Here is a 13,625-nt window from a genome sequence, read left to right as displayed (position 1 = left end):
ATAAAGAAACTTCTGGAAGCATCATCATCCCTGATGTCAAGTTCTACTATAGAGCTATAATAACAAAACCACCTTGGTATTGGCATTAAAACAGACATGTGGATCAATGGAATCTAACTGAAGACCCTGATGTAAATCCATACACTTGTGAACGCCCGATTTTTGACAAAGAAGCCAAAATTGCACAACGGAATAAAGAAAACATCTTCAGCAAATAGTGCTGGCATACCTGGGTATCTGAATGATGAATGCAAATCGATACAAATGTATCACCCTGCATAAAACTCAAGTCCCAGTAAAATCAAAGACATCAACATAAATCCAGTTACACTGAACCTGACAGAAAAAGTGGGAAGCAGCCTTGAACGCATTGGCATAGGAGACTAACTCCTGAATATAACACTAGTTGCACAGACACGGAGAGCAATAATTTTTAAATGGAACCTCCTGAAACTGAACTTCTGTAAGGCAAAGGACATTGTCAATAAGACAAACCGACAGCCTATAGAATGGGAAAATGTCTTCACCAACCCATATCTGTTAGAGGGATGATCTTCAAAATATATAAAGAACTCAAGAAACTGGACATCAAAATATCAAATAAGCCAAATAAAAAATCTAAACAGAATTCTCAACAGAAGGATCTCAAACGGCCAAACTACACTTAAAAATTGTTAAACATTCTTAGTCATCAGGGAACTGAGATAACATCTTATACCTGTCAGAATGGTTAAATCAAAAATACTGATGATAGCTCATGTTGGAGAGGATGTGGATTAAGGGGAGTGCAAAACCACTGCTGGTGGGAGTGCAAACTTTGGGAATCGATATGTCAGTTTCTCAGAAAAATGGGAATCAATCTACCTCAAGACTCAGCTTTACAAATCTTGGGTGTATATCCAAAGCATGATCAATCACATAACAAGGACACTTGCTCAACTATGTTCATAGCACCATTATTCATAATAGCCAGAACCTGGAAACAACCAGATGCCCTTCAACCGAAGAATGGATAAGGAAAATGTGGTACATTTACTCAACGGAGCTGTACAAATCAATGACCTCATGAAATTTGCAGGCAAATGGATGGAATTAGAAAAAAAAAATCATTCTGAGTGAGGTAGCACAGACCCAGAAAGATAAACATGGTATGAACTCACTCATAAATGGACATTATGAGTAAAGTACAAGATAACCAACTACAATTCACAACCTCAGAGAAGCTATATGACAAAGAGGGCCCAAAGAGGGATACATGGATTTCCCTGGGAAGGGCAAATAGAAGAGATCTCCTAGGTAAACTGGTGGTGAAAGTGGGGGATGGGAACTTGAGGGAAAGGGTTGGACAGCTGGGCATGGGAGGCAGGTCCAGGATGGGATTGAGGGGAAGTGTAAGGAAAGAGACATCTTGATGGGGGGGGGGCACATTTTGGGGTTAGGGAGAAACCTGGTGCCAGGGAAACTCCTAGAAATCCACAAGGATGATCCCAGCTAAGACTTCTATCAATAGTGGAGAGGGTGCCTGAACTGGCCATCGACTGTAATCATATTGGTAACTACCTTAACCGTCATCAGAGAGCCCTTTATTCAGTAACTGATGGAAGAAGATGCAGGGATCCACAGCCAAGCACTGGGCCAAGCTCTTGGTAACCTCCTGAAGAAAGGAGAAGGGATTATATGAGCCAGTAGGGTCAAGGACATGACGGAGGAACTCACAGAAACAGCTGACCTGAGCTCGTGGGAGCACATGGGCTCTGGACCAACAGTTAGGGAGTCTGCATGGGACCGATCTAGCCCTTCTGCATGTGTGTGAAAGTTATGAAGTTTGGTCTGTTTGTAAGGCTCCTAGCAGTGAGAGCAGGACCTGTCCCCGGTGCTTAGGTGGCTTTTGGGAGCCTATTCCCCATGCTGGATTACCCTGGCCAGCCTTTATGCAGCGGGAGGAACTTGGTTCTACCTCAACTTGTTGTGCTATGCTATGTTCAAGCCCATGGGAGGCCTGGCGGAGGAGTGGGTGAATGGGAAGGGGGGAAGATTGGAGTCGGGGGGGGGGGGGGCAGAATAGGAGGAGAGGAGGGAGAGGATACTGTGGTTAGTATGTAAAAGAAATGAAAAAATGTCAATTAAGTAAAAAAAAGAAGAATTGGAAAGTAGGAAGTAGGAAGATTAGCATAGTGCTCAGGCTCACTTCCAAGCTGTGGTGACTGAAACTACAGGCACTGGTGCAATGACAACAAGGACTGATGTCACCAACAGGAAGCATGGAAACACATGGGTGCAGACATCAGTTCTCAGAGATACCTGAGGAGCCAGATGCACATCCTAAACTACACAACACACATACACCAGCTCCAGCAGAATGGATGTCCACCCAAGTGGGAAACTACTCAAATATGCTGCAAAATGATTTAGGAGAAATGAATAGTTTCTAAAATACAATGTAAAAGTATACAAAGAAAACTGAGGAACTGGACTAAGCTAGAACTGAGAATCTTGTGCTTAACAAACACCATTATGAGTAAAAAGTCAGCACTCGGAAGGTAGAAAGGAGTTGACAATGCACACAACTCACAAGGAGCTCTGCTCCACAACACATAAGGAGTAGCTCCAAACCAAGGCCAAGGGAGCTCTCTCTGTTGAAGCACAGGCAAAGGACCTGACTGAACACATCTTGGAAGGGGAGCTCTGCCAGGCCAGTCAGAGGCTCACACTGCACCTCAGTGGCAGCCAGGGGAAAGTAGCACTAGATGCCAAGGGACCACTGGATTAAGATGACTGACGCAGCAGTGCCAGGGAAGGCTAAAGACAGGTAGGTCCAAAGGCCTGGCAGTCCAACTGCCCTTGCTTGGGTTCTTTGCTGGGTGTATGGTCCCTAGGTGCTAGTATGTCAGCTCCCAGGTTACTCCTTGTTGTCACAGACATATCTGTCTGCAACTTTGTATATCACATGCCAAAATGATTCTCAAACAACGTCAAATAACAGACTTTACAAGAATGTTTTAAGCATATGCATCTTGTTATGTAGTACAGATGGATATTAAAATTCATACAAAAACTTGTTACAATGATTTGTAAAGATGGCTAGTCATTTTCAGTGTTTGCAGATAAAGGATTTTGGGGGTCTGTCCATGTGCTGTTTGAATGAGAACTGCTCCCCATAGGCTCATGTATGGTGATGCACATGGACATTATGGAACCTTTAGGAGGTACAGCCTTGCTAGAGGAAGTATGTCACTGGGGAGGTGAGCTCTGAGGGTTTATAGCCTCATCCCACTTCCTGCTCATCCTTTCTCCCATGTGTGGTTGAAATATGATCAGCCTGCTTCCTGCTTCTTTTGTCTTGCCCTAATCTTCCCTGCTACAACAGACTCAGACTCTGGAATCATAAACCAAAATGAACTCATTTTTCCTTTAGTTGTTTCTGGTCATGGTATTTCCATCCTTGCAACTGGAAGTAACTAATACAGTCTCCATGGTAGATTTAAACAATAATGTGTTATCAATGGCCTCTCGGCTACTGTCAAATAGGGCACTCCTTAGGGTGGTCAACTACATCAATCTCTGTATCAACAAGCAAAGCTATGGGAAGAGTGAGCCTGAAAGCCACATGTAGAGAGCTGCGTGGAGCCGCACCTGATGGTGCTGGCTCCCGCCCTCCGCGATCCCAAAAGCGAGTGCTGTGATAATCAGCTCTTGGTGTGTCTAAGGCCTGATTCATCCTATTATCACGCAATGATCATCAGCTGCTTGCATATGCGTGGACCTATGGGCAGTGCCCACCTGGCAATCCGGGGTTGGTAGCCCATGCCTTTTTAAGGGCTGGGAGAGGTTTGCCCAGGAGAGACAGAGACAGCAGAGAGAGAGAGAGAGAGAGAGAGAGAGAGGGGGGGGGGGGGGGGGGGGGGGGGAAGCGGCGTGACAGCCACACATGAATTGTACCCTCATCTACAAGTCCACCTATAGGCTGACACCTATTTACCTATTTCAGGAACACTTAGAAAATGTATCCAAAGAAAACATAGGGAAGACCTCAGAGTCGGAAGGCAATATTTACAGCTTTAATATTCTGTGCATCTGCAAAAAGTTCTGCCAAGTAGTCTCAAGATGCCTGAGTCAACATGGGAGCCTCAGAATGCCCCTGAACTGAGGCTGATACTGAGTCCTTCCTGACACCTGGATAAAGTCAAAAGCAAGATCACTGGTTTGCCTTTATGCCCAATGAGAGTGACCCAAAATAATCACACGGAAGACACTGATGACTCCTACATGGGGTGACAAGCCCCCCAGAGCTGCCTGGGGCAGCAGCACAGGCAACAGAGGCAGTGGTCAGGTGGGGCGCCCTGAGTCCTCACTGTGCCCACCAGCACTCACTCTCTTTGCCCTTCTCCTTGTTCTTGAGCTGCTGCAGCTTCTGCTCACGGTGCTGCTTCTCCAGCTCCTGCTCCTGCCGGTGCCGCTCCAGTTTCCGCTGGTGCTCCAGCAGTTCCTGCTGGTGCTTCATGGCCAGCATCTCCTGCTGCTGCTGCAGGCAGAGGAGGACAGAGGTCAGAGTCCTGGAGACCCACGGACACCCAGGAACCAGCCCACCACTCCCTGACTAGGGTTCCCAAGGTGCCATCTGGCCTACCTACCTATTCATCTAAGGTGGCTAGAGGAAGACAGGTTGCCAAAGCCTAAAATTCCTCTTCCCCTTTAAGGGCAAGATTCACAGAACAGCCTTGGATCTGTGCATAGTACTCAGGAGGAGTAGGTAACCTTGTTGAGTATAAATGCTCTTTGAGTACATCCCCAGAGAGTTGAAATAGTGAAGGAGTTTGTACAACTACTAGGCATTTTATTAGACATGGAAGAATTCTGAAATTCTACCTTAGGGGTTCTCATCCACCAAGACAACACATTAAGAGTATGCCTGGAACACACATGGCAGGCCCAGATCTAGAGTAGGAAAGACCACTGTGACATGACAAAGATAAGAAGCTGGTGTGGGAGCAGAGAGATGGGGAGGAAAGTGAAGGACACTCTAAGATATGCATTACCTACCCACATGGAAATATACTTCATAGCACACCTAAGGTCTCAGCATCTTTATATAGACATTGGAGAGTCAAAATATGACATGAAATATTCAAAATATGGCATGAAAATGCAAGGTCCATATGAGAAATAGTTAAATACAGAATGTAAAGAAGAGAAACTACAGGATTTCTGATACATAGATAAAATATAGGTGAATACATACTGTCATCAATTCAGAAGACTGTAGCAACCTGCTAACTACAGAGGCCATGGCACAAAGAAAGTAAGGATTCTTAGACATGGTCAAAAAAGAATGGGAAAAATGCTTGCCCCTACCAATCAAATCCCTGTCATTGTACTGCAAAAGGTAAACAAGAACCCTGCCTCCCGCCTGAGCATGTAGCCTCTCAGGGTCTCTTACTTCAGCAGGGCCATTGGTTCCTCTTCCCTTGGCCTAAGAACTGTTTCTAGCTCTCATTGTATTAGTGGGTGGACAACCTGTAGGCATGGGTACTTTTGTGGTGTTGCTCCCTCATGGAAAGAAGAGTGGCAGGGACCGGTGATCAAGAAATTGGTAACCAGGTGGCCCGTGGAAATAAAAAATCTGGCACCCTTTGTGCAAAATGGAGACAGTGCAGAACAGGACATCCAGCCACTCAAGATTGTGCAGGCCACCGCACAGAATACAGCCATGACAGGAAACCAACCAGTGCTTGGGACCTTTGGAGTACTTTTCACTTAGAGCCCAGGAGGAGCTTGTGATGCTAATCTGCTAAATTGCTTGCCAATTTGACTACATCTAGAAGCAACTGAAATCCTAAGCTGTTGGGCCTTTCTGTGAAGAATCTTCTTCGTTTTTGAGACAGGAGACATAGTCCTGGCTGTCCTGGAACTCACGTAGACCAGGCTGACCTAGAACTCAGACACTTCCTTCTCCAGAGAGTTGGGTTTAAAGGTGTGCACCAACATGCCTGGCTTTGTGAAGGATTTCCTAAACAGATTATTTGAAGTAGAAAGACCCACCCTTAGCGAGGCAGCCCACACTAGGAGATGGAAGAAGGAAACTTTGCTTTTGCCTGCTTGTTGTCACTCTCACAGCAAGTTCATCTGTCCTGCTGCTGACACATTCATTTCTTTGGCAGTATTAGAACCTACTTCTTTGGGATTCTAACTTGAACTGAAAACCAGGAATCCTCCAGGACTTCTGTGCCAGTATGGGCTTGCTGAGACAATCAGACCTACAAACTGAACAACTACTGCTTTCTTGAACTTTCATTTTGGGGGTACCAGACCACAGTCTGCAAGACAATCTACTAGCCCCCCCCTCTTAAAATACATATATCTAGTGTATCAGCCCTGTTCCTTTAGAGATCCCTGACTAAGAGAGAGCAGTTCAAAGGAGGAAATTGAGGTGAAGGTTTTGTTACCTAAGCAGGGTTTCGATGATGCCCACATGGGCAAACAGCTAGGCCTTCAACCTGTGCATATGAACTAGCACACAAAATGTGTGCAGGTGTGCTTTCAGTGCACGAGTGTGAAGATGGCTGCCTTTCATGGATGCTGCCTCTCGTGGTCTCCAGCAAGGCTTTATGGAAAAACAGACAGGGTGTACCCAAGACATGTCCAAAATGGTATTGGGTAACTACTCAAAAGAGGAACCTGGCCAGCATTCAGGGCACTGCAGGCAGTGCTGTGTGTACCATGCCAGCTCCAGGGAGTCACCTGGGGAATCCTCCCCAATCTAGGAGGAAGCCAGAAGGTTAGCCCACCCACAGTTAACCTAATACACACCTCTCAAAGTCCATGCTTCCAAAAGTGTCCAAGCTGCACAGAGGTTTAGACTGTATCCTTCTCTAGCCACAGGCCTTGCAGCTCAGTGGTTTGATTTCCATGTGAAGTTCAAGTCACGTCACATCAAGAATGTGATGGAAAAGTGATAGCAATTGCATAATTTTATAAGGTGAACATTCTTTATCCACTTCAACAATCAAGCCTGTGCACCCCAGATATGGAATACAGGCACTGAGCCACTGAAATTACTTTTAGTGAAACCTAAGAACTTCATGAGCAAAACAAACAGGACCACCAGCTTACTCATGTCACATGCATAATACAGGATGGACTAGGCACTGCCCTGTGGGTCTAGACTGGGAAAGCCAGGAAATTCTCAGGTTGCTATATCTACTACAGGGGCTGAGGCTAGCCCTAGACCTTAGAACACAGACAGCAGTTCTGTCCTCACCTGTGCTATGTCTCCACAATCTGCAGAGCAGGTATCCCTGACCTTACTTCCCTGTTGCTATGGAAGCAATCTGACACTAGAGCCTCACAGAACTTCTTAGAGCTGGTCCAGCTGCAACTTTAGTCACCTGCAGGAGCCCCATACTCCCTGTCTGAGGGGATTTGCAAGGGCTCTCGTTAGAAAACCAACTATATTTATAATAAACATGTTCACTAAGAATATTCATGGTGCAATGGTTATTTGTAGTTAGGAGAGGGAGACAGGCACTCCCACAATAGCTCAGGAAAGGGAATGGGAAAACATTGGAAAACTGTGTCCAGGCAGGGGTGGGCCTGCTCAGAGTACCTTTTCCACAGAAAGGCCACTTGCAGAAGGCCTCATATTGTGTCCAGCACCAGTGAGTACAGGAGGAGCCAGCTGAGGGTCAGCAGGTCAGACTGTTGGCTCTCTGGTTTATATTTCCAACAGTCACCAAAATGGTCTTCTGAGAGACAGCATGCTTCTGAAGGCTGTGAGGGGGTACAGCAGGAAGGAGAAATGGGCAGGCCAGCTGCCTGGCCTGACTGGCCTGCCTTTTGCTAGCTGCCTTCTCCATGCTTCCACTGGGCTGCAGCATTGCTCCACAATGAAGATCAATTGACTAGGGGCTGAGACAACACTCTAAAGGTCTGGTGTGAGGGTGGTAACTGTACTTCACCGTCTTTACCTTGAGTCTGATTTTGAAAGATGTCCCCCAAAGAGAATGTATCTTACAAGATAGATAAGTGTCACCCTGAAGTCAAGAGAAAGATGTCAGGGAGACACAACCTAGCTGGATGGATGGGATGAGAGACCAAACCCAAGAGATTTACAGTCTCAAAATAATACCTTAAGTTAGCCATCTTTGTTGCTAGCAAACAGTATGGATAGGTCTAACACTACTTGGGATCTAGGTTTCTTCTGGCCATTTGTACCGAGAACTGAACCCAGTTCCAGGACTTAGAAAATAACTTCAGAAGAGTGACATTTTCCTATTCTTTATAGGAAAATCAAATAATACTGTACACCAAAAGTAGAGGCATGGAGACTAAGCCATATCCTCTATTAGCTTCATTCCAAGAGAATGCACCCTATCATTTTGGGGAAATACCATGGACTATAGGGCTGCCAAAATAACATCTGCAAATAAGGAAGTTTCGAGAGTGCTTAAAGGTGGAATGGCACCTACAAGCTGTCACAAGACAACTGGTGTCAGTTGCTACCTACTTTAATTAGCTTCAGAAAGCAAACATGGTGGCATTTTAAAAATAACTGCATAATTAAGTTTATAATCATCCATTCCAAAAAATAGCCCCATATACCTAGCCTTGTTCAGAGTCACCAAACTTGGGAGCGAGTGGGCCACTGCTAAACAGACTCACAGTACTCTTCCTTGGAACCAAGAGGGAGGTGAGTTTCCTGCTACCGTCACAAAGACACACAAACCTGAAATTCATAAGACACAGAAGTCCAGGAAAACTGTATCACAGTAAAGATTCTAGAAGACGAATAACGACCAGATTCCCAAACACACCACAGCCACAATGCTGGCCCTGTGAGAGTGCCACAACTTCAGACGACTGAGATGTTCTGCACTTGACACTCACATAGCCAGGGCAGAATGGACTAACCACATCTGTGCCCTTCAGTCCAGCACAGTCGGGACACTCTTAACAGTGACCCTCTGCACCTTAGGACCCTTTGATCTTAACTTTTCTCCTGATCACACACAATAATCTGTCACAAGGCACTCCTTCCTCAGCACTCCAAGGCAGGGCCTGTACTGTCCAGGGAGAAGGCTGACATACATGTAGACACCACTGGAGTGTAGAACTCAGTCTATAATAGGCCTTCTGGAAGTGCTGATTTTACAGTAGGTAAAACCTCGCTGTCTGCACTTAATAACTCACCACCATGACCATGGCGGGGGAGAATTGCTAAGAAGAGATCTTGGGCAGATTCAAACATCAATACCATGAAACAGTTTAAAATAAGAAACCACGGTGTGGTGGTTTGAATGAGAACGGCCCATAGGCTCACATATTTGAACACTTGGTCTCCAGTAGAACTGTTTGAGAAGGATGAGAAAGTCTGCCACTAGGGGCCGGCTTTGCGGTTTCAAAACCCCATACCATTCTCAGTTAGCTCTCTTTCTGCCTTATAAATGTACCTCAAGATGTGCCTTCTAGGAGCTGCTCCAATGCTATGCCTGCCTGCTACTACACTTCTCATGACGGTCATGGACTTGCCCTCTAAAACTGTAAGTCCCCCAATTCGGTGACAGAGAGCACAAAACACTGTGTTCAGAGCAGCCAGGTGGCAAACCTTTTGCAGAGGAGGCTACTGCTGTTTGTCTCATAGTGTACAAGTGCCTACAGTGGGAATGGGAAATTCTTTTATGGAAAAAAAGAAATATAGAGCTCTTTCATCTATAAATTGCCTTGGTTATGGTGTCTTATTACAGTGATAGAAAAGTGAGACGCACGGCCTAATTTTTTCTAACAAAATCAGCAACGGCAGCCCTACTATTCTAATTAAAACTTAAACCAGTTCGTTTTTAAGCCAATGCTTAGGTTTTGAGCCACCATGACACTGAAGGGGACCAATCAGGAAGGAGAGAGAGAGGAATGCTGGTACTGAGCTTACTTTCTCCTTTTTATTCAGTTCAGGACCCCAGGCTGTGGAACAGAGTTGCCCATATTTAGGGTGTATCTTCCCAATTTTCAATGAGCACAATCTAGAACTCCATCACAGACTTGCCCAGATGTTTGTCTCCTAGCTGATTCCAGGTCAAGGGTGTCTGATTAAAAGTAATACCAAGGGGCTGGAGAGATGGCTAAGCAATGAAGAGCTGAGCCTTCCAGAGGACATGTATTCAATTCCCAGCACCCACATGGCAGCTCACAACTGCCTATAACTCTAGTTCCGATGCTTACAACACCCTCACACAGACATATATGCAGGTAAAACACCAAAAAACATAAAATAATCATATATATAGGAAAGTAAGCCAGGTGGTGGTGGTACACCCCTTTACCCAGCACTTGGGAGGCAGAGGCAGGTGGAGCTCTGTGAGGTTGAGGCCAGCTTTGTCTACAAAGCGAATTCCGGGACAGGCTCCAAAGCTACAGAGAAACCCTGTCCCAAAAAATAAAACAAATCAATCAATCAATCAAACAAACAAACAAACAAAAAAACCCACAAAAAAACAAAAAAAAAATAATCTACAAGTGAAACTGAGCATAAGCAAATCATCTTAAGCTCAGAACATCTAGCTCAGCAATAGAGGAAATAGAGACTCAAAATCACCCATAGGCATTAAACCAACTTCTTCACATTACTGGGCCTCAAGAGAAATACTGTGATGTGAGATTTCCCTCTGTATGCTGTGATTATCATTAATGAATAAAGAAAACCGGCTTGTCCTGTTGATAGGGCAGAACTTAGGTGGGGGCGGGGGGGACTAAGCTGAATGCTGGGAGAAAGAAAGGCGGAGTCAGAGAAATGTCATGGAGCCTCTGCCAGATTCAGACATGTCAAAACTCTGCCAGTAAGCCACTGCCATGTGATGATACACAGATTAATGGAGAGGGGTTAAATTAATATGTAAGAGTTAGCCATTAAGAAGCTAGAGCAAATGGGCCAAGCAGTGATTTAATTAATACAGTTTCTGTCTGATTATTAAGCTAGCCGGTAGCCAGGAACCAACAAGCAGTTTCTTCCAAAAATAATGTGTGGTGAGATTTGTATAGCCCTTTAAGCATAGTCAATATTTTCAGTAAAAGCTGATCCCTGACCCATTTTGACGCTTAGGGACAGACTCCTACACCCAACAGCTGGTCTGTATGGTCTGAAGAATGTTCTACAATTGCTATGCTTGTTGTTTTGAATGAGTGAGTTTAATAACTATATAGCAAGCAAAAGGATAAATAGCAAGTAGCAAACAGATAGAAACAACAGATAGACAGACTGTAAACCACCATCAAACTGGGCACGCATAGCATCAGAGAAAACACCAGTGGGGAAAGCCCCACTTAGGCAGTCAGTTAGAGTTCCCAACTAAGGATGTCTATAGTGGAGCAAAGTGTCCCTTCCCCTTGGGTAAGGTTTCCAATAAAAGAATAAACAGTGACAGACAGATACCATCAAATTCTGCTCACCACATCTAGCAGAAACCAACTGGGGTACTGGAACTAGTCAGCTGGAGCTCCTGATTGAGCTTTCTCTCCATGACTAACTTTCCAGTTTCCTGTTCCCTCTGCAGGCATGTGTACATTAGGAGACAAATAAGAGTGGCCTACTCTGCAAAAGGTTTACCTGCTGGCTGTTCTCAACATAGTATTTTATGTTCTCAGTCATGGGGGCTGGGGTGGGAATCAACCTATCACCAGACAAGAGGCACTTTGAGACTAACATGTTTGGGTCTGAAATGAGAAAGGGAAACCCACTTTCAGAGCCAAATTTTAAGTGAGCTCACACAAAACATGACAATTTACCAGTAAAATGTATATTGCATGCCCCCTTCACATGCTGGATGTATGGCCCACCTGCCTGATGTGGGATTTCATTCCGTATGCTAAGAATAAGTTTTATAATCATTGGTTATTAAAGAATCTGTTTAGGCCAATGGCTTAGGAGAGTAAAGCCAAATGGGAAATCCAAACAGAGATATAGAGAGAAAGTAGGCAGAGTCAGGGAGACACCAAGAAGCTGCCGAAGAAGAAAGACACAAGAACTGGTTAAATATGCCTGAGTCATTGGCTGAACAGTGTCATAATTAATATAGTTTCTGTGTGATTATTTGGGTCTGAGTGGCTGGGAAACGAATGAGCAGTCTCTGCCTACACCTGCTTGTTTCCCAGAGTGAATGTATGCACTGATGTTGTCTCCACAGCATGCTCCTGGCCACAGTACCTTCAATTCTCACCCTTTGGATGCCAGCAGTGACAGAGGTTGTCAGTGAACCTAGGACAGTCACGCATCTGATGGCCAGAGTCAGCAAAGAGTAGCCAGAGAAGGGCCACTGTCACCTCTGCTATAAGCCAGAGAGACCCAGTTTGGCTAGATGTCATACTTAACATGTTAGCATCATGGACTAGCGGAAGAGAAAGAAAGATGCCACACTATAGATAGGAGTCAGTAGGGACAGGCCAGCTGGCAAGAGCAATAGCAGTGCAGCCCCTATGGGCACAAGCCCATATGCTCCCCACCACCACTGTGGGATTCAGGCCAAGCTAAGCAAATACATAATCGTTCTTCCCTTTCACTACTGCACACAGACTTTTGCTACAGATGGATTCTGCTCAAGATCGTGAGTGGCCGTGATGGTACAGACTATACCAGCCCCCAAATCAGCCTGTCCTGGAGAACAGCTGGCCTGCCTGTTCCCACGCATTCTGTACTGTGAAAGACCCACTGGTCTACCCAGAGGTAGACTAACAGTCTCCTTGCCACCTACCCTCATGTTACTTAAAAAAGATAACACTGGAGATAAAACCAGGATAAGTCAAGCACACTCTGGAAGAAAGTGAAATCCAAGTCTGTGGCAGAGTGTGAGGAAGAAGAGACGAGATAGCCAGACTGCTGTGCTGAGTCTTGTCTGTCTTGACAGACCTGGACATTTGTTTCCTTAAAGCCACCAAAGCTCAATATGCATGTTGTTCTATAGCTATACTCAAAGATGCTCAGAGAGCCTTTAAGGCAGAATCTCATGTGCTTTCCTGAGATAAGCACAGGGCAGGCACCATTATGCTCTTTAGCTGAAACATATAACAGAGGAAAGAAATAAAGTCATCCATGGGTGTGAAGCTGTTGACTGGCAGGGTATATGTTGTTTGTCCAGGGTTTGCAATGGAGCATTTGGGATTAAAATGTCCCAAGGCTCTCAATAAAAAACCATTTCCATCTCCACTCACTGGACCAAGTGGCTCAAATCCAAAAGCAATCTCATTATAGTACCCTGGAAACAATGTATTCTTCCAGGCATACCCAGCAGTAAGCAGCACTCCAGTGGATCTGTCTTCGTCATCCCCACCTGAACCCAGACACTCAAGCGTTAAAAGAAAAGCACGTGTGTGGTCCAGCAGTAAGATCTATAAAAGGGAAGAGAGAGCCAGCAGGTGAGCCTGTGCCAGGGATGGAACAGGTGTCCCATGGGCCAGAGCTACAGCATCACTAGGGTACAGGGTATCATGGAGGTGGTCAGGAGGACAGAAATTGCAGAAGCAGCATACAAGATGATACAAGGACAGAGACTCAAAGCAGCACAGCAGCCTGCAGTTTTAGGGTGTGATGTGGTGTGTGTGTGTGTGTGTGTGTGTGTTTTCTCAGGGAGGCTGTGCACCTCCTA

General features: G+C 45.4%; 1 protein-coding gene across 10 annotated transcripts in view; it reads right to left on the bottom strand.

The window, feature by feature from the left end:
* The window catches only part of LOC121433402 (histone deacetylase 4), a 257,632-nt gene that overhangs the window by 78,524 nt on the left and 165,483 nt on the right, over nucleotides 1-13,625 (bottom strand). For 9 of the 10 annotated variants that reach the window (XM_041631766.1, XM_041631771.1, XM_041631765.1 and 6 more), the window contains one exon: nucleotides 4,372-4,522. The exons of the other annotated variant lie outside the window; for it this stretch is intronic. In XM_041631766.1, the coding sequence (XP_041487700.1) occupies nucleotides 4,372-4,522 (151 nt within the window). The remainder of the gene's footprint in view (nucleotides 1-4,371; nucleotides 4,523-13,625) is intronic. 10 annotated transcript variants of the gene reach the window in all.

Source organism: Microtus oregoni, unplaced genomic scaffold, assembly GCF_018167655.1.
Source record: "Microtus oregoni isolate MIOR12 unplaced genomic scaffold, Mior012 000038F_ref0000394, whole genome shotgun sequence".
NCBI lineage: Eukaryota > Metazoa > Chordata > Mammalia > Rodentia > Cricetidae > Microtus > Microtus oregoni.
Note: the sequence above shows the minus strand (reverse complement) of the source record. Positions and strands in the feature narration are given on the sequence as shown.